General features: G+C 37.0%; 1 protein-coding gene across 14 annotated transcripts in view; it reads right to left on the bottom strand.

Annotated features, from left to right (window-relative positions):
- ACC (acetyl-CoA carboxylase) overlaps nucleotides 1–21,533 on the bottom strand; it is a 183,557-nt gene that overhangs the window by 73,959 nt on the left and 88,065 nt on the right. For 8 of the 14 annotated variants that reach the window (XM_067090785.1, XM_067090789.1, XM_067090783.1 and 5 more), the window contains exons 21-24: nucleotides 19,622–19,825; nucleotides 19,070–19,188; nucleotides 7,892–8,165; nucleotides 6,191–6,381 (exon numbers count right to left, since the gene is read on the bottom strand). In XM_067090785.1, coding sequence (XP_066946886.1) covers nucleotides 6,191–6,381; nucleotides 7,892–8,165; nucleotides 19,070–19,188; nucleotides 19,622–19,825 — 788 coding nt within the window. Of the gene's footprint in view, nucleotides 1–4,421; nucleotides 4,467–6,190; nucleotides 6,382–7,891; nucleotides 8,166–19,069; nucleotides 19,189–19,621; nucleotides 19,826–21,533 lie in introns of all 14 variants that reach the window. The other 6 variants (XM_067090781.1, XM_067090779.1, XM_067090776.1 and 3 more) reach the window with 1 other exon arrangement.

Genomic DNA, 21,533 nt, shown 5'->3' with positions numbered 1-21,533 from the left:
TCTGAAGACTGGTTTTTCATCACTTTGTTCCTGAAGTCAAGTTGAACTGCAGCGAGAACAGGATTCCTTTCAAGATTCTCTTAATTTCTGATAATGCCCCTGGTCACCCTCTACACTTAGATGATTTCCATCTGGGTGTTAAAATTGTTTATTTATTCCCTAAAACAACTTCACCCATTCAGCCAATGGATCAAGGTGTAATAGCAAATTTCAAGAAATACTTCACTAACCGTATGTACAGGTAAGCATTGAAGGAGGTAAATGACCCAGGTACGACCTTACGTGATTTCTGAAAGGGTTACAATAGTTACAATTGTATAAAGAATATTGATGTTGCATAGTGTGAGGTAAGTGACATAAACATGAATGGATCATGAATGGCTTTATGCCCACAGTTGTTAATGATTTCTAGGGATTTCATCAAGAGGCAGCGGCAAAGGGAATCGTTAGCAGTCCTGTTGACTCAAGTGAAAAACTACAGCTTGACTTAGGGGAAGAGAACTTTGAAGAACTGTTTGAGAGTCATTCAGAGGAGCTGATGAATGAGAACTTAATGGACTTTTCCCTTTAAAGAAGTTTGAAACAGAATTGACCCGCCGAAGGGTTTTCTCTTACAGAAAAAGCTCTGAGTATTTTTGAGAATCAGGACCCAAATGTTAAGAGATTCTCAAAAGTAGCAACAACCATCAACAATGCTATCCAGTGTTATCATATTATATACGATGAAAAGAAAACAGCTGCTTTCAACCTCAACAGCCTCCCAAACTGAAGAAGAAAGTGATGATGTAGAAATCCTTGCCAAAGCAATCCTTTCTGAACAAAGTGATGCCAAAGAAATCCTTCCCGAAGAAGACATTGACATTGACGACCCGCCACCCCAGTAATTTCACATTGCCTCTCCTCCTCTTATCATCCATCACGTCAAGCCTATGACACCACTTTCAAAGGTAAGAAAAACAACTGTACTTTACTGTATTATTATCATAAATTTGCTTAATGTATTTAGGTTTTATGTATCATTCGTGTTAGTAAAGCATTCTATAAATTGTACTATTATCATCATCACAATTTAGTACTTAATGTATTTAGGTTTAATTATATCATTCATATTAGTAAAGTGCTCTATAAGTTGTATTACAGTATTATCATCACAATTTAGTACTTATTTGGGTTTTATATATCATGCATATTGATAAAGTACTCTATAAAATACAGTACATTACTAGTACACATGTATTGTGTTTTAGTAAGAAAAAACATAAACTGTACTGTATGTATTGACTTTGCATATATCAAGCTGGATTTATGAACAAATCAAGATGTGAACAGCCATTCGGAAAGTGAGTTTGGAATGTGATAGCAGATGCCCTCAATGAGAGCAGTTATATCTTTCCATTAAAACTGGTCTCTTCACCTAAACAAGCATCTACAAGGCTCTCTGATAGGCGTGGAGGATGCCACTGTCAGATATGCTTATCAAAATGTTCAATGCCAAACTTTCACTATAAAGAGAGAGAGAGAGAGAGAGAGAGAGAGAGAGAGAGAGAGAGAGAGAGAGAGAGAGAGAGAGAGAGAGAGAGAATTCCACTAGTGAACTAGTTGCTTCTAATGCCTCCACTCCTGATGAATATCAGTAGAAACAAACAAACATACAGTAAATAATAAAAAATAAGAGCCAGGCTACACTGGGATGCTGGGAAAATAATTCAGAATTGGAAGCAACAATCACACTCTGGATGCCAAGATATGTCTGGACAAAAATGGCAAGTTGATATAAAAGTCAGTTTTAAATCTTCAATAACATACACAAAGCTAGACCTACAGTAGTTGCTTTCAAATAAAGATAGCTAACCATTTGCCAAAATACAAAATTTAAGTATAAAATTTACCATCAATGGAAAATTTGTATCCATACAGTAACCCCACACAAATAAAAACCAACATGAATTACCCTTTCACACTAAGGAAACAGTGATGCACTTGGAAATAGTTGCTGGCTGTGTTTGCCAAGTCAAGTAACTAGTGCATCAGGTGTCAGCAGTTAAAACCCAGACCTTTACAGATTCAAGGAATGGTGTATATAGGCCCACAGATAACTAGGAAAAAGACAATGTTTTCAGTTCTTCTAGAGGAAAAACAGCTAAAAGCTAAATGGTATCTAAAATCTATACTGAAACAATAATCATCAGCATTTTTAAACTTGTGTCTATATTTTCTTCTTCAAATGATTAAGATGTCACAGGAGCTATATTTGAAAAATATTTTTGGTGTTGCAGTACTATCATCAGCCACAAGCCATAAATAGGTACTGTGAGGGAAGGGCAGAGGAAAGCTTCCTTTTGCCCACACTTGCATCCACCACTGTCCTTACTTTTGCTTTGTTCTGCTGCCTTCCCTCCACATAAGTAAGATGGCATAGCTGTTTTGACTGTAGTGAGAGTGAGCTTTGTGAAGGTCTTGGAACCACATGTCACGTCATATTTGTTGACTCTGTGCCTTCTGCTTTTCCATTTAATACTAAAACAATACTAATTGTTTTAGTATTACATGGAAATATATAGAACAATACAGTAGCATAAAATTATATCTGAATACACAATTGTTTTAATACTAAAAAAATTGTCTATTCTATTTTTTTAATGCTCTATTGATTTCCTGATCTTCGAGTTCTCTTTTATAATTCTACTCTGCTTTTCTATACAGTGTACTGTATTACTGTATTATTTTTACTTCATATTTTACTGACTGTATATACACTATTAGACACCAGTATGTAAAAGTGCACTGAGCTTTCCATTAAAGAAAAAGTAGGTTTTAAAAAATTGCAATTACAGTATCAAAATAAAAAACAATCATCATTTTTGATGAAGTGTATATAGTAAATAGTGTTGATTTCATTTAATACCAAATGTTTATACTTAATATTAATTATGGTAATGTGCAGTACCTGGCTCTTACTAAAAACAAATAGTACAATATTCTAAAATACTTTGTTTCCATAGTCAGGGTTGATCAGTACTGAATAGTAGTATACGACTGCCATTTATAAGTTCAACATCCTACATATAGCTGGCACAAGCATTACAAAGGCATCATAATATTACAAATTAAAGTACAGTACTGTACCACTTAACTGTATCAAACTTCCTATACAACTGCCACAAACATTCTAAAGTGTACGGCCCAAACCTACCAAGCCTACAAAAAAAGATGTAACATGAGCATGTTAGTTCTATCATTCTCTTTCATTCGTAAACTTTTACACTGCTCCTTCACAACATTAAACACTAATTTCTACATTACTTATTGAAACAATAACTTGTCAAAAAATCCAGCGCCATTCATACAAATATTGTTAAAAAGCAAGAAGAACCCTTATGACCACTCTTAATTACAGAAGATACAAATGAATTATAATTAAGAGCATAGTTGAAAGGATTGTTTACATTTCAATGGGGTAATAATATTCACTGTACCATAATCTTTATCAGAGTAGCAAATCTGAGACTTTCTTTTGTTCAACAGGTCTTAATATGAGAGAGAGAGAGAGAGAGAGAGAGAGAGAGAGAGAGAGAGAGAGAGAGAGAGAGAGAGAGAGAGAGAGAGAGAGAGAGAGAGAGAGAGAGAGAGAGAGAGAGAGATTTCTTTTATTCTCCATAGAAACACAGCGCTCAACAACCCATGACAAAATATTTCAGCATCATGAACCTTCATGAAAGTCCTTCAAACTTGGTCATTGCACTATGTATAGACTGAAAACAATAACTAATGAAAAAATAAAGCCAATGAACTTACCACAAACAAACTATAATCCCAAGGCAACATTTGGTTACTAGCCTATTTTCTTCATGAAATAACAATGTGTAAGATATCTGATTATGTTAAGAGAGCCTGGGAGCCTGAGTGCTTTATTCAATTAGTAAAGAGCCCAAATTTATCATCAGTTTGCCTAATATACACATGAAACCCAATTGCAAGCATTATAATACTTAGAATTGTTATGTGTCCCATTTAGCATATAAGCATTATTTTTTCCAGGCAGTATAAAAAAAAGTGCAAAACAAAAGTACCAAAATTTTGTTCACTAACCAGGAATATGTAAACAATCTTTTGCAGTTTATCCTTAATATTTTATTATTACATATTTTATAGGTGCTATTAAATACGTGAACTTTTATAATCCCTGCAACAAAGTTTCATGCACCTGTAAATACTGTTAACTGCATCCAAGTCAAGTCTCCCATGCTCCCACAAGACTAATAGTGATTAAAACCAATATAGATCTTCCTCCCAGGTTCATAGGTTTTAAAGCACTATCAACATATTATTTCCCAACTGGAAGCAAATGGCAAGTTAGCAGACGAGACAACAACTTTTTATTCAAAATCAGTACTGCGTACAATAATGCCAGCCAGTCATACCTGGAATCAACTGATTTTTGTATGTGTTTCAACTGGTTTCTAGGTCTGCAGTAGAAAATAAAGATAAGCATAAATATTAGTAAAATGCCTCTTGATCATACCAATCACTGCATACAAACATCATCCATTCCCCTGTCAGGTGAAAAGGAAGAATCATGGAGAAGCCAGGCCCTACAGTATTGTCATAGTAAAGTGTAATAAATAAAACTTTTGAAACTATCCAGTCTTCTATATCATACAAACCACCATTTCACACATCCAGTCATGAATAATACTAAAACAACAAGAATTACAAGTTAAGGGGTAATTTGGCATTTAGTGATAGCTGCCTGCAGCATATATCAATGCACAGAGAACAAATAAAACACATGCACTTTTCATTCGCATGTCAAAACAAATATTCAGCCAATTCCCATGATTGGAAGGTTAGTATTTTACTGAAGTATTACAGTGATTCATATTTACCCATAAATCAAATATACATAACTATTCAATACATGATGAACAGCACTGAGGGTATGAGATATTTCTGTCTAACTTCTGAGTTAGATTTTGGCTGATAATGCCAAAAGGGTAGAAAACTGTTGATATGTTTGCAGGTTGGAAATCATAAAATGCTTCACTAAATTCTTTTGGTTTTACAATCAAGAAAGTGATCTAACATCTGTGAGATTGGAGAACCAAAGCGTCTGGTTGCAAGTGAATAATGAGCTGCTTGAGAAAGATGACTTAGTTCTTAACTCTAGCAATTAACTACAGAAATCAAGAAGTAACAATAATAACCGATATTGTACATTACTATTAAAAATGTAGTTTCTCGTGGTAATATGGAAGTTTTATGTCATAAGGGCATATTCTCCACTTAAAGACCATTTCACTTTAAATTATAATACATAATACATAATAGGTTTATGACATTTTCCACCTGTGGTCTGGTTCAACCTTTCCACTTAATGCAGGCAGTTTGTATCAATGGCTACATAACCAATGGGCTACCAAATGGAGTTCTCTCCCTATCTATGTTTATTCACAAATATCATAAATAATAAAGGTTGTATGTATATGAAAAACCACAGCTTGTATTATCTTGAGAACATTAGTGTAGCCTATATCCCAATGGAAAGAAGGGCACAGATATGTACTAAAGCCCAAAGACCCTATTGGAATGTCCAATTCACATGTAAAAAAGGAGTTGGCATACATTTACAATAATGAAATACATTAGTTGAACTGTGCAAGTCTTTTGCATACTCTATATTTAAATCCTACTGAAGACTAAACAAACTAACACACACTGTAAGAGGCTTCATCTTAGAAGTTAAGTATCATTCTCTAAAGTTTAGTAAACACAATATTTATTTGCATACTAAAATGAATGCAACAGCAAAAGTACAAAGTAATATAGCTGAAAAATGTTTAATTATTGTCACACATTACACCCCACCTTAAATCTAACATAAAAAAGGAAATCATGCAAGAAAATAATTTTGCCTGGTTGCAGTTAAAACTCCATTGCACAATGAAAAGACACTAACATACAGTTATTTCCAGTTCCCATGGAAAGTATCTATTATTTTTCTTCTTGTAATGTTACATGAGTAAATTTAAATCGGGACAGTTAATGAACTGCCATCTAACAAGGCAACATCATCATAAAGAAAGTCTACTAATCTATATGCATAAGATTATGAATAATGTCATGATACAACAATCATTCACACACTGTAAAAATACCACAGAACACAATTTGCCTGCAAAATTTCACTCACCTGAAAGTAAAGTATCTTGGAAAATGTTGTTTGTAAAATATGACAAAGGTGATACGCCGAATACCTGCTTCACATAATTCCTTCTTCTTGCTTGCACAAAAAACAGAAAACTGCTCGCTTAAAACTGAATCATCTTTCTCTTCCTCCATGCATATGCCAATGTTCATAATATGTATGGGATCCTTGGTTTCCTGGAAGATAGTGACTGAATGACTTAAGGATATGCTTGATAAAATAATTTTTTTGAAGGCTACTATATATTTCACAACAACCACCAATTTCCCAAGAGCTTTTAAAAGTAACATAAAAAACTAACCAACTTAAGTTAAAACAATATCCGTAGGGAAAATACCCATACAACTGGACAAAAACTATAAGAATTCCTACATTCTTTAGAACATAGTGGTGCCTCACACCAACATCAAAAGCAATGACTTCTGATTCCTTCCTCAAAGTTCCTGCGACAATGACAAGAGTAAGGTAAGATAAAGAGATTACCAATTGATCTTGCTTTATGGGTTACATGCTGACAATCAGAGAGAAGGCTCTTGGATCCAAGAGTTTATTTAGAAAGTAAGCTTGGGCATAGTTATAATAGATGTTAATTCCAGCAGAAGTAAGAGCAGTGGAATGATAGTTGAATTGGTTTGAGTATTCAATCTTACCTGGTAGTATAAGGCCTTACAAGTGTGTTCTTCTTTGAGGAAAAACAATATTCACTTTAACACAAAAGGAAAAAATACGAGTATATGAACAATAACACAACCTTATCACAAGTCCAAATGACTTCCAAGTGAGCTGTGATAATAAGAGAGCTGAGACAAATAATAAGCTGTCACCTGGTAGCTTTATGTCTCACATACTGTATAGTTCAAGACAACCCTATCACTCTTCCAAATGACTTCCACGTGAGCTGTGATAATAAGATATCTTAGACAAAGAATAAGTTGTCACCTGATAGCTTTATATCTCATATATAGTAGCTGCAACAACAAGCAGTATGGCATTTCATCTGAAATGTTTAACCATTTCACTGTGAGCCTGTTATCGCCTCTAGTGACGAGAGCAGTGCCCACTGATTGTATAACTGACTACTTTTCTTCCTTTCATATCTGTATTTAGATTCGTTGTTATTTTCATTACTGTTATAATATTACACTGTACTATTATGTTATTCCTGTATAATGTTTTATAATGGCAGTTATAAAATATGCAAGTGAAATGCAGGTAATTATTCAAATACTGAGTTATGCAGCTTTTGTTATTGATTCATTTCAGTGTGATACCTCATTTTCTTTGTTTACTCACGCCACCTCTGGTGTTTGACAAATCTGCTTTCTCCTCAGTCATTTCCTCTGATTCATAATCATCTCTGACAAAACCTGAGGTCAAAAAATTATCTAAGGTAGGTTTTTCTCTAACTTAAATATATGTTGCCATTTGTCGCCAGAATCTAGACAAAAGCTCCTTACAATGACAAGGGAAACCCATTATCTCTTACCAGCTGCCTAACTAGAACCAAAAGAATAGTGACTGAGGAGATCAGTCCCATGTCACGGATGAGACCTTTTAATGAATGAGGAAATCAGCCCCACACAGTGAAAGGGTTAAACGTACAACTGAAAGTTAAGAGTTTGCTTTTATGTACATTATAAAAAAATTACTATTTAAGAGATTTGCAAATATGGAGTAAACTCCTACCTGGGTTTTGCTCATGAAGTCAGAGAGAGATGTTCCAAATTTGACAGAAGAACCAAGTTGATCTCGAGGACTCAACTCTCCCTCTAGTGTCATTGACTCTGAAGGCTGGAAGAAATTCATGATGTCATCAAAGTAAAGTTCAAACTCTTCAAATGTCTTAAAGGTTGCCATGATACCCATTCTTTGACAGTTTTCCAGATTAGTAGGAGGGTCGATAATTGTATGATGGGGATCTGTGTACTCGAGCGTACTCCAAGCTTTATTGTGTGGAATTCTGCAAAACAAGAAAGATTATATTAAAATTTCTTAAACCAAAACACATCACAACAAATAATTTGCAGTTTCTTCTGGAAAAAAAAGCAAAGTTCCATACCAAATTCATGATTAACAAAATCCCAGACATGTCAGTCTCCATTTATTCACCAACAGAAAAGCAACAGCCAACAATTATCTCTGTACAGTAAATGCTAACTGCAGATCCTAATGGAGTCTCCGCTTTTGAGTAGTCTGGCCAATTAGAAGATAAAAGAGCAGAACTGGAAGGTGGGAACTTCAATTATTAGTAATGGTTTGTGAAAAAGTAACTTTTCTGAAAAAATAACTATGATTTCTAAAAAAATTACAGTTGCCTCACCACAAACCCATTGTGGTGGTAGTATGGAAAATTGGGTTTGTGAGAAGAGGCTTGTGTTTTTTAAATCGTGTTGTTCATTTTGTTTTGTTTGTCTTAGTATTAATCTTTGGTTTTTCTTTTTTTTCTTGCAGTTTGCTTGAGTATGTTAGGGTAGAATTACGGGCTCCCTTTTTACCTGATCCACAGGTAAAATGAAGCACAAACGTAAGAACTGAGATTTCCCTTCAGAGGACAAAGGATTAGAATATTATGAAAGGGATGATGAAACGATAGTAAAAGAATCACTCCCAAGAAGGAGACAATTAGAAGAGCAGTTGCAATTAGGGGAGGAGATAAGGCAGAGGAGTGAAGAAAATAGGGAGAGAACGAGAAGCTGCCAGATTGCAGAAACAAAAACACTTGGTCAGGCTGCCCTTCTTCCCTGTTCCTCCATATAAGATGCTAAATCCTAAAAGGTGCTGATCTCGACACACTTTCAGCAAAGAAAGTTTAACCGTAGTTGGAATAAAAAACTAGGAGTTGATCTCTCCAGTAGGGAGAAAGATATTGACGAAATAATATTGGCTGATGTTGAGCAAGTTAACTCTCAATCTGAAGAAGAAGTCTCAGAGACCATAGTGGGGGGGAACACTACAGTATTAAGATTGATATATTAGGTTAAGGGTCTTTTGATATATGGGGAGAAAACTATAGTATTAAGATTTATGAATAAGGTCCTGCACTAACTGTGTCAAAGAAAAAGCCCCTACACCATTACTTTTAAAATAGCCTGAATCTAAATTTGGTTGATATGGCAGGGCTGATGAAACGCCTAGAAGAAATGGAGCACTTACAATTCTTTGCCCTGATAGATACCAAACAGAAAAAGTCCAGATTGAGGATAGTCTACAGAATCTTGAACATTAAAAGCAGATACCACCAGATCTGCTACTACTTCCTGGGCTAAAGAGTAGAGTCCAACCACCTAAGTTACAACCTTAAAATAAAAACTTGCATAACTAACAGGTATCTCAAACTGTAGCCATTAAAGCAGAATTAACACCAAGATTCCTAACACACAAACCTGAGGTCTCTACATATGGATAACTTTCGGCAAAGCTGGAAAGTCTGGCCGTTAAACTTTTGCAAGGCAGTTATGGTAACAGTTACCTATGGTAGGGGCGGAAGTACTGTCCATTGAACCTGTGTGTATTCAATCTCTTCAGTTTACCTTTTGGCCCAGGTAAAAGATTGAAGGGTGGTAAGAGGTGGACCTTTTATGTAAAGACCTCAGGTTTGTATGTTAGGAAAAATACAAATTAATTAAGAATTTGTCATTTGTTCCTACAAGAATACAAACCCTTGGTCTTTACGTATGAAGACTTACTATTGAGGGAGGATTCCAAGTAAATCTCTGAACTGATTGGTAGTTCAACTCACCTGGTATTCTCTTCCTGGTCATGAAAGAGCTAAGGAAGGATACCATACCTCTTACCTGTTGAACATGTGTGATGTTCAACTGCCAGACTTCTGGGTGCTTTGAATCAAAGAAAGTATGAAAACCCTTGATTAGAAAGGTACAGACGAACTCACAATGTCGAAGACTATGTAGCTAAAAATAACCAACTGGCTTGCCCATAGTCAGTCCTTCTCTCTCCTTGCTAGAGAGAAGGTAGGAAATGCATCTATTAATCCAAACAAAACTGGATTATAGATTGGATACTCAGTCATGCAGATCACCTGCATGCACACCAGTCCAGCTCGTGACGGCTTGTTCACTCTTCCTCTGTCCACTGGAAGAGGACAGAAAACAGGAGGAAGGTAGGGCGCCAGTCCTACCCACACCTTCTCCCTGTAGCTGCACACCTTAGGCAAGATGCAACCTGTCTTTAGGAGCTGGGTGAACTACATGACTTATTGAGCAACTGCCAAGGATCCAAGGACCCATGGGCAATAACTCACGGTAAAAGAATAAGAATGTGAACTGCACAATTACAATCTATCCTAGTACCAGATCGATGGATTCTTCCTGAAAGCCACAGATCAATGGATGACTGTGGCCCCTAGAGATGTTGCCTAAAATGTACTGATGACCACCAGGAAATGGCAGGGTACGTTTGGAAGGTCATTCCCTTAGGCAGAGAAATGATCCTTTGCCTACGGTCAACACTCCAAGGTAAAAAGATAAGAATGCAAATTTCACAAATACATTCTATCCAAGTACTTGAACTACATGTCCCTTCTGAATGTGAGAGACATATGGGTGACTTTGCCTTCTAAATATCTAACCCAAAATGTACTGAGGTCCAGTAGGAAGTTTCATGGTACGCTCGGTTGATCAGTTCTTTAGCTAGAGAGAGGATCCTTTTGCCATCGTTTCTTGGACAGCTTGGAGCTAACAAACTAGTCGTTAGCTTTGGGTTGAAAGAATAGATTATGGGGGCAACACAGAAGTCATACTGTCTTTGGTGCCAAAGGACCATTGAAGGAAAATGATCAGTCTAACTGATCACCTTCGAATATGCAGAATAAGTAGATCAGAACAGAGTCAACAACAGGAAATCTAGAGAGAAAAAAAAAAAGAGTATGATCAATCTTCTTCCGCAGTTGACTTCATTGAAAAAAAGCCATCTCGCTTCTGATTCCTTGTTGCCCATCGTACTGAAAGTTCTTCTGTCTGTCCGAGTACTACCACTGTCAGAGACCTGACATGTAAGGCCACTAGGACCTTTAGGGACCATGTTAGTACTGTGGTGTCATTGTTACCATATTGAGGACTGTAAGCAGCAATTACTGCCTACATCTCTCACTCCTCACTGGAGTAACATAACAGCACGAGGACCAAGGATAAGGGCTCAAGACACCCTTCCTTCACTGAAAATAAGCTTTTAGAACTTAGTCTCCAGATCAGTTGATAGATATATCTGTTCAGACTAGAACTATGGTATCTATCAATACATGTCTATCATTCCTTTCCCCTTTAGCTAGAGAGAGGAAGGGTATGCCACTGAAAGGTACATTTGTGTACAAAACAAAATGTTATCAGTCAGAATACTTCAGTCATGTGTATAATATAGGCTCAACATCTGACAGGTCTTAACTTCTTACCTACCTCGGTAGAGAAGAAGGCAACTAGAGAAAAAACAGATCAGCGTCTCAATCAACTTCACTGTCCTTATCAGAGAGATCTCATCGATACCGGAAGTGAAAGTGGTTTAGGATAGCTAAGAACCTTCGTTCAAAATACCACGAACATAAAAATTCTTCTTGTATACACTTTACTGGTATTAAAACCAATCTGGTAATAGTGACTGATAAGGGAAAGTAGGCATGCTCAATCACTTCACGTTGCCAAAGAAGTGGAACTCTGTACCCGTGCATGGGCATAGATTCCGGTGAAAGAACTTGTCGGACATACATCCCTCATCCTGGAATGTGTCTGACTGACGCCTGTGTTGAGCAGGCTACTGCAACCCCATTCATCAGCACTGTATACATAGATGATAGGATAACTCCAGGGGATGTCCAATGATAAGATGTTCTATGCAGATACGTGCTAAGTACTCTACTGTCAACTTGTACACTGCCAACAGACTTCACACCGTCGACAGAGATGTCCTAGTACTGTCAAAGAAATGTGCATTGTCAACAGAGGAGACATCCTATGATGAGATCCCCTATGATGATATAAGTTCTGTAAGCTACTCAAAAGAGGAGTTGCCCTATGGTGATAGGACATCCCCCGCCACCTTTAACTTGACTAAGGAGCAATGTTACGTTAAGCTTAAACACTGATCTTAAAGCTTGTAGGAACAAGAAGAACTAGGATATTGAGTTGCAAAACAGTCCCGTCAGACTAGGATAGATAAGGGTACACTAAGATGGGAACTGTATCCAACCTAACCTAACCCAATCCCAAAATCTTGAAGAACAGGAAAATCATCTCCTTGCAGAAGTCACGAACCCAAAGAACATGCTCCAGGATATTGAAGAACAGGTTTGATAAAGATAGGTTCGAACTAGGTAGGCTGTGCTAAGAACTCATAACTATTCAGGCTAGGCTAAGCAAGTCACCAAACCTAACCCCACTAAGTTCTTGAGGAACAGGAGAAATTTCCTCACCTGTCCTTAGCCAAGAACTCACCTGCATCAAGCCAGTTCCAGCGTATGATGTGTCTGTTCTTCAAAATTATCCACAGGTAGTAAAGAAAGGAAAAAGGGAAAGAAAACAGACCAATCATCTCAGTCATCTCCTCTTCCACACTATCATCTTAGGCAAGATACAAACTGTCCCGCCAGGGGCACTGGATGAGCTACACAATTTGTTCAGCAGTCACCAATGGACCCAAGGAAAAGGTGTCCAAGGACCTGTCGGCAAAACCCTTCAGGTAGGAGGTGAAAGCGGTCTGACGAAGCCAACAACTAGCATTCAAAATCCTAGGAAGAGACAAGTTCTTATATGCCAGAGGAAATTATTCCTCTGATGTCATGTAGACTAGGCTAAGGAATCAACTACTTAGCCTAATCCCACTAAGTTCTTGAGGAACAGGAGATATTTCCTCACCTAACCTCAGCCAAGAAAGTCCAGAGGTGTTCTTGAATCCTTTCCTGAGCTTTAAAGAGCTTCAACAGCAGTAGGAACGATCACAGGTGGGGATTTAATCTTCAGAATTATTATATGAATATTACTGAACTCAAGAATGAGATCAATAACCACTTCATAAGAAGAAAGAAAATCTATTCCTCAAATCCTCCATTTCCTCTGGTGAAGGAAAACACCATAAGGAAGAGAGAGAGAGAGAGAGAGAGAGAGAGAGAGAGAGAGAGAGAGAGAGAGAGAGAGAGAGAGAGAGAGAGAGAGAGAGAGAGAGAGAGCCTCTTCTTACACAAGGGGCTCCCTCCATTCCTCGCTACTGACAAGTCACAGCCTTAGAATCGTGAAGAGTTATGTCCACGGACGCATTAAGAGTCACATCCTTGGATGGACTTGATAGAGTCACAACCATGGATGAGAGCAAATAGTTGTCGCCAATGGCCATGAACAGAATGCGCACAGCTGTGGCCGTGATTCAGATGACTGCAGACCTGATTCAGGGGGCCATGGATGGGCTTCGGAGGATTGTGGACGTGATTTGGCGCCATTCTAGATGTCCACTGAAGTTATATCAATGCTCTTCGCTTGACAGAGTGTATGAGGCAGTGAATGAGGGGGGGGGGAGACAGTGCTTCAACGTGGCACGGCTGTGGGCCATCCCATTCTCTTCTCAACCTTTCAAGCGAGCGAGGTCAGTGATCTGTTCCTGGACATGCCATCTTGAGACAACTTCCACGCGTCCCCTGTACATTCACGCTGTCACGTCCCAGTGTATGAGATGACCAACAGGGATGAACCAACTGCACGTACTTATGTCTTCACGGACTCGGATGTGCAACAGGACACAGTTGTGACAGCATGAATGAAGACCTGAGGGCCTTCTGGAAGGGTTGAAACACATCCGTGGTCGCGCAAAATCCCTCATGTACATCAAAGGAACGTGCATCATTACATTGGCTGGATGTTCTTGAACATGAGAGGACGAATGTCGAACCCGGTCATGTCCATGGAAATCTGGAACTATGGTGACTAAGTCACGAATGTGCGAGCACCGAGGCGACAAAGCCTATGCTCAGAATATGTCCCCAAATGTCCAGAATCTCTCACGCAACTCTAAGGCTGGAATGTCTGCTAGAATCTCCACGGCTGCTTCTATCTTGAACCATCTGGTGAGAATCGTTGGCTTGGAGTTCTGAAGAAAACCGAGTGTCCTAACTCAGTAGAGTCACGTCCAGGATGAAGGCCGGTTGCTCTCTCTACGCGAGTGTCCGTTGAAACACGGGCGGAGGAGATACTAGTTCGGGGAATATTCCCAGAACTAGTATCAGTGACACAGGTTACCTCTTCAACTTGCAGTATATGAGGAAACCATGTACACTCATACCCTAAACTTAGGCAAGGTTAGGTTCCAAAATGCCTCATGCAAGGTGAATTTTTGCGTAAGTTTGGCACGGTCTCTAAAAATGCTAATAAATGCTTAGTTCTAAAGTTTAATTACTAAATATGACCTCAATCATGCTCCCAAATTATTAAGCTAACTTTTAAATGAAATTAAAGTTACTGTAATTTCATTTAAAAGTAAGCTTAATACATTACACTTAAAAAAAGAAATAAATGGTTGACGTAAAAATAGTGTTGGAAGAGGATTTCTCGCTGTCTCCCCTTCAGACCAATCTATTTTTAGAAGTCTTCTCAACCTCTTTTTAATAACTTCTTTATTCTACGTCTCTTTCGCTTTGTTCTGAAAATCTTTTTCATCAACAAACAGTGTTTTTTATTTGGACTAATACAACTACTAGTTATTACGTCTCTATGTTTTAGAACGTATTTGCCACACTAGCGCATTTACAGTTCGTAAAGGTAGATGGTACAGGTAAAATTAGATAAATTTAAACTATCTACTGCACAGGTAAAGCCGTACAGAGAAATAATAAGTTGTAAAAATTGTGAGAGCTAACTACGAGAGAGAGAGAGAGAGAGAGAGAGAGAGAGAGAGAGAGAGAGAGAGAGAGAGAGAGAGAGAGAGAGATATAAAGGAGGTTGTCCTTACTTAGGAGTGAAATTATTTATCAATTATTATGGAGACAGAGAGAATAACACGAGAGAGAGAGAGAGAGAGAGAGAGAGAGAGAGAGAGAGAGAGAGAGAGAGAGAGAGAGAGAGAGAGAGAGAGAGATTGTCCTTATTTGAAATATCAAGTTAAATTATTTATGATTATGGAGACAGAGAGAATAACATGAGACAGAGAGAATAACATGAGAGAGAGAGAGTGAGAGAGGTTATTCTTACGCTAGATATCAAAAGATGGAAAGTCATGATTTATGAAGGAAAAACAAAGAGAGAGAGAGAGAGAGAGAGAGAGAGAGAGAGAGAGAGAGAGAGATGGTACCAGAAATCCTTTGACATGCTGTGGGCAATGACTGACATATTTGACAGCTTTGCCCTCGCCCCTCTCTTCAAAGGTTTCACGAAAGATTGGGAAATTATATTTGTTTGTTTAAAATATCACATAATTTACTATAGAAATGTATAAATTTTGTAATTACAGTTATATTATTATTATTATTATTAATAATATTTGAAAATTAGTACTTATTACCTGTATTAGGTAAATCATTTATTTATCATACAAAACAAAAAACATATACATGTAACGATAAAAATTCTCTCATCTCTTACTGAGACGAGGGAATTTTTATGGTTACATGTATATTTTTATTTGTTTTGTTGATAAATAAATGATTTACCTAATAATAAGTACTAATTTTCAAATATTAATAAGATTAAATAATATAATAATAAAAATAATGATAATAATAATAATAATAATAACAATAATAATAATAATAATAATAATAACAGTACAGTAATTACAAAATTCATACATTTCTGTAGTAAATTATGTGATATTTTAAACAAACAAATATAATTTCCCGATCTTTTGTGAAACTCTGAAGAAAGGGGCGAGGGCAAAGCTGTCAAATATGTCAATCATTGCCCACAGTGTGTCAAAGGGAAATATTTCTGGTACTGTACTATCTCTCTCTCTCTCTCTCTCTCTCTCTCTCTCTCTCTCTTTCTTCATTCTTTTTCCTTCATAAATCATGAATTTCCATCTTTTGATATCTAACACAAGAATAACTTCTCTCTCTCTCTCTCTCTCTCATGTTATTCTGTCTCTGTAATAACTCATAAATAATTTAACTTGATATTTCAAGTAAGGCCAATCTCTCTCTCTCTCGTGTTATTCTCTGTCTCCGTAATAACTAATAAATAATTTCACTCTCTTAAGTAAGGACAACCCTTATCTCTCTCACTCTCTCTCTCTCTCCACTCTTGAGGATTCGCAAATGTTGTGTGTCTGTGAAAAAATCATGTAAGACAATTAGTTAGGTTACAATGAAAAGTTCACGTGTCTATGAATTCACACAACTTGAATTGTGTAAGATCGAGGTATTACTGTACCTGGTGTTCTGTGTAGCAAGGTCTCAGAAAGAGACCCATGACACGAAGAAACCCTAGTCCGAGGATGAAGGAGAGCATCGAAAGAAGAAGGCGAAGATGACGATGGCGAAAGGATTCTCTTCTTCGACTTCTACTGCAACTGAAGGGCCTCACCACAGTACACGTACGTGTGAAGAAACATCGAAGAATTCCCCCCAAGAAAACCCCACCGCCTGAGATAGCGGAAGACGGGTCGTACTTCTCTTGAAAGGCCGAGCCGTCTGATCGAAGCTATGTTGGAGGAATTGGTTGATGACATCATAAGAACCAGCCATGATGTCACAATCCCATCCATGACATCACAGGAGCAGACAACGCTTACAAAGCAGAAATTACTACGTGTAAGAGCGGGTATCATCATATATTCTAATAAGTTTAATTCATACATAAGACGAAAGGGCAACCAAAGTGAAGGGCATAGGATGACGAAACATTGGAAGGGAGACGAGAAGCCACAGAAGCAGACGAAGGCTACATCGGAGAAGCAGTCTGTCTACGATTGGTACCCATGAATGACAACATAAACTGCGCATCTGAGCCTGGAAAAGAACAAAACGGCGTTGCCCCCACCGACCCACGAGGGGAACAACCCCTGAAAGTCACCACGTAGATGGGGCTCACAGGCTCTGAAAGGAACACACTGCTGTCAGATCTGGCTTGGTTCCAAACTTCCACCACAGTTGGACGAGGTACACCAGTACGTGAAGTAGCAACACTGGGAGAGCAAAGAGAACATAGAGGGGCTCCCAGGAAATGAGCGGAACATGCCGCCATCTGACTTCAAGGTGAACCGCAAGGCTGACAACTGTCGCGTAAGAAGGAGAAGACAGGGAAGTCCTGAGGCAAAACAAGTTCTGAACTGTAGGGCCTGAAAAGAAAATAATATGCCTTCTCATTCAGGAAGGGAAGAAATGCATCTGTATCTAAGGGAAGGGAGTGAGTCGTACGAATCACACCCCGGCCACCAAGATGAGACAGAGAGAAGACAGTAAATTCTGACTAATCCTGAGCATGTAGTCGGGACTAACGCAACCGTAGAACTTACGTCACTAACATTCATGTTGAGGGAGTGGAGGAAACTTGCTATGCTAAGTAAGACAAATCTCTGCACGAAACCCTCGGCTGCAACACGACCCATAACATCTCGATCGTCTTGATCTACACAACATCTGAGAAGCTAAAACATTACCACATTCCTAGATATTGTGTAGTTGAATCAAAACATTATGTGTCTAAAAAAGAAAATAACTAAGCACACACCTAGAAGAAAGTGTTTGAGAAACAACAACAATGATGTAAAGGGAGAAAAACTCCACACCTAAGCCTACTATGCAGCATGAGTAAGTAAATATATCATAGAACACATGGAAATAAAACATATTGAAATGTCTTAATGTATCAAAATACACAAATGATTCAACATATCCAAATCAATATTTCAAATTGCAAACAGAAAATACACAAGAGGAAAAATGGCCAAATGGCAGGACAGAGAAGAAAAGCACATCTTATTGAGAGTGCGGCCAAAAGTAAACTGGAGAGATTGAATGCACACCGGTTGTGTGGGCAGTACTTCCCCTACCATAGGTAAATGTTACCATAACCGCCTTCCAAAAGTTTAACTGCCGGATTTTTCAGCCTCGCCAAAAGTTATCCATATGTAAAGGCTGAGGGTTTGTATTCGTGTAGGAACAAACAGTAATTTGTGAATATTTCTCTATGAAAAATACCGCGAATAGGTGAATTTTCTATGAATAATGTATATATATGTTCCACAGAGAAATCCGCAAGTACAGAACCACGAATAGGCGGGGTCTACTGTATCCTTATTTGCTATGGAGAAAAGATCAGGAAGTAAATATACTGCTAAATTTAAGCTGCACGTTGTAGCTAAAGCTGAGAAAACAATGTTCAAGCTGCTAACGATTATAAATTATCGTGTATTGGCAACATGGATGACACTTGACCGTAAATGAAACTGGAGCAAGAAGTATTTTAATCAAAACTACTGGACATGAAAGAACACATTTTACTGTTGTTTTAACCTGTTTGACAGACGGGACTAAACTTTTCCCCATAGTTATCTTTAAACGGAAATTGATGCCCAAACAAAAATTCTCAAATGGTATCGTTGTTTCACGATCATGCAAATGGAGGATGATCGCTATTTTTGTATTTTATAGTACAATAGTAAAATGAGAATACTGTACATACAATATTATTGGATACAGTGAAGTAAAGCAAAACTTTTTACAAGATTCATGGAAAAGATGCACGCTGTATTTGTTATGTTTTTATTTTATAATACAATACTAATAGTATGTGAATATTAGATATCATAATTTTATATCTTGTGTAGGATGCGACCCCCTTACAATTAGCTTCAAAATTAGGTTCTTCAAATGTTCCATGATACGCGAGTGTATACGGTATCATTGAAACTATTAGTTTAATCATGTTAATTTACCTGTTTGGATGAGATGATGGCAGCAGAAACTGGAAGAATACAACACAGACTCCACCATACAGTTCTTTGTGCTGAAGACATGTAAGCTCATAGCTGATGTAAGCCCTGCGTACATACACCTAATTGGGAAATAATATTATTACTTACTATGACTGAAAATTTCCTTTAGAGACAGAACAATCTTCATATAAAATAGAGTTCATTGCAAATATGGGAACACTTTTCTTGTAAAACCTATTTTTTATCCTGAAGCTAGAAAAGCACATTTCTAATTCAATTTCTAGACCCTCTCTTCCAAAAGGTATAGAAAATCTGTGAACGGGGAAAATATTGTGTATTTGAATAAAAGTATAATACAGTAAACCTCAATTCATAGTCATACAACAGGAAATTACCCATGATAACTTTAATTTCCAGAAAAATTCTAACAGGTATAAAATGTCTAAACTTTTCATATGAACTTACTATAATCTATAAAAACCATAATGACAAATCAGACAAACTGCAGTACACATGATAAGCACTTTGTAAGAAAAAGATCATATACCATACCTCCAATGCTGCCATCCGAACAGATACTTTGGCATGGTAGAAGAAGGCATGAAGAACATCAAAAATTGACGTCTCTGATAGAATGAGCTTCTGAAGGTTTTCTGGGTGGAATGAATGGCCATATGTATCTATAGCTGGTAGGAATATAGATTCCATCTGATTGAATCTTAGTTCATAGGCTGGTTGATGAGCAGCAATTAACACCTAAACACAAATAAACAGTGAACAGATTTGTAATTACTCTAAATTCTCAACTACAGTAATTTTATAATTATTGATAATTGCAAGATTTAGAGGATTATCAAGGAATCTAACTTTGACAATACATTCCCTACCAAATCATTGTTTTTAAAAACTATTTAAATGTTCTATGGTTTAAATAATAATTTATCATAGGATATACTTTTATGAGCCATATGAGTATCAATGACCATAGTCACTGAGATGTCAAGTAAAAAGAAAATCAAATAAATAATGTGAAATTGATTTAAGTTATGGATTATTACTGAATAATGATATATATATATATATATATATATATATATATATATATATATATATGTATATATATAATTACAAAACACATCAACAACATAAAACCAGTAAAATTATGTAATTATGTACAGCATACCATGTTAAGTCATATGATACCATATCTACTATGGATCATCCTTCAAAAGAGTCATACACTGCTTCAAAATATCTTCTTTCCAAGTTTAAATATCTAATGGTAGACCAAAATACACTTTACTGGTCTTCCATTTATCTGCTAAAATTAGCCTCTACTCTACTGTTCCCATAATACAGGTTAACAATCCCTTATCCAAAACCTTTGGACCAGCTGTGTTTTGGTTTTCAGATTTTTTTTGGATTTCAAAACCGAAGCTTGCTCCATAAATACACTTGCACAATTTATTTCTAACAAAAATATTTTGTAAAACTTAAAAATTTACAACATCCAAAGAATAATAATTAACCTACATGCTCATGTATCATCTGATCTCAGGTATGCAGCCCTCAAAGTTTTCATCTCATATATTGTGTACTGTGAGTACGTATTCCATTTTCGGTAGATTACACTAGACTATGCTTACTGTGAGTTTTTCATTTCAATAGTTTATACTAGGCCAGGTTTCCTATGCCTGTCTCAGTTTTGGCAGATTTCATGTATAATGCATATGATATCTAAGTTAGCTTTTTGACTAAGTATGAAGATTAGAAGCCACAGTTCAGCAGGCAAAATGTGAATCATCATACATTCAACCAGGCTTCCCAAACTGGCATAAACAACAGGAAGTACTGACAAACAGCCATTGAGAAACAGCTTGTTTGCTGATGTCATTTACCATAACCACTGCACATTTATTCACAGCTGCATTAAAGCTGTCAATTTGTTAAATTCCTAATTCTCAATGGCAACTTCCGTAAGTAAAAATAAAATATACAGGTAGTACTCGAGTTACGATAGTTCGATTTTGCGATGGGGTAAGCAATTAATACTGATACGACAATATTTAGAAAATATTTTTTAACTTTGTGCGGGCGCAGGCAGCAGCATACAATCAGGCAGTAAGAGAGACCAAATTACAATAGACCAACCTCTTTTCCTCCATCTCTTTATCCCATCTTCTAGTTAAAAAAGTAAAAGAACGATAAAAGTATTGTTAGTAACCTTATACTCTTGCCTAAATGCGTACAGCCATAAACACCTGAAAGAGAAGCTGTTGTTTTGCTTATAACCGAATCGGATAACAACAGCTGTTTTGCTTGTACTCGTATTTCAATCATTGTGATGCAGGAAACAACTACCATAGTTATGTTTCAAATGACGTTAAGTAGCACAGGACTGACATATTTTTACATTATACCCTTATTCGCTATGAATAAAAGATCGATAAGGAAATACACTGCT

The sequence above is a fragment of the Macrobrachium rosenbergii genome, chromosome 47, assembly GCF_040412425.1.
Source record: "Macrobrachium rosenbergii isolate ZJJX-2024 chromosome 47, ASM4041242v1, whole genome shotgun sequence".
NCBI lineage: Eukaryota > Metazoa > Arthropoda > Malacostraca > Decapoda > Palaemonidae > Macrobrachium > Macrobrachium rosenbergii.
Note: the sequence above shows the minus strand (reverse complement) of the source record. Positions and strands in the feature narration are given on the sequence as shown.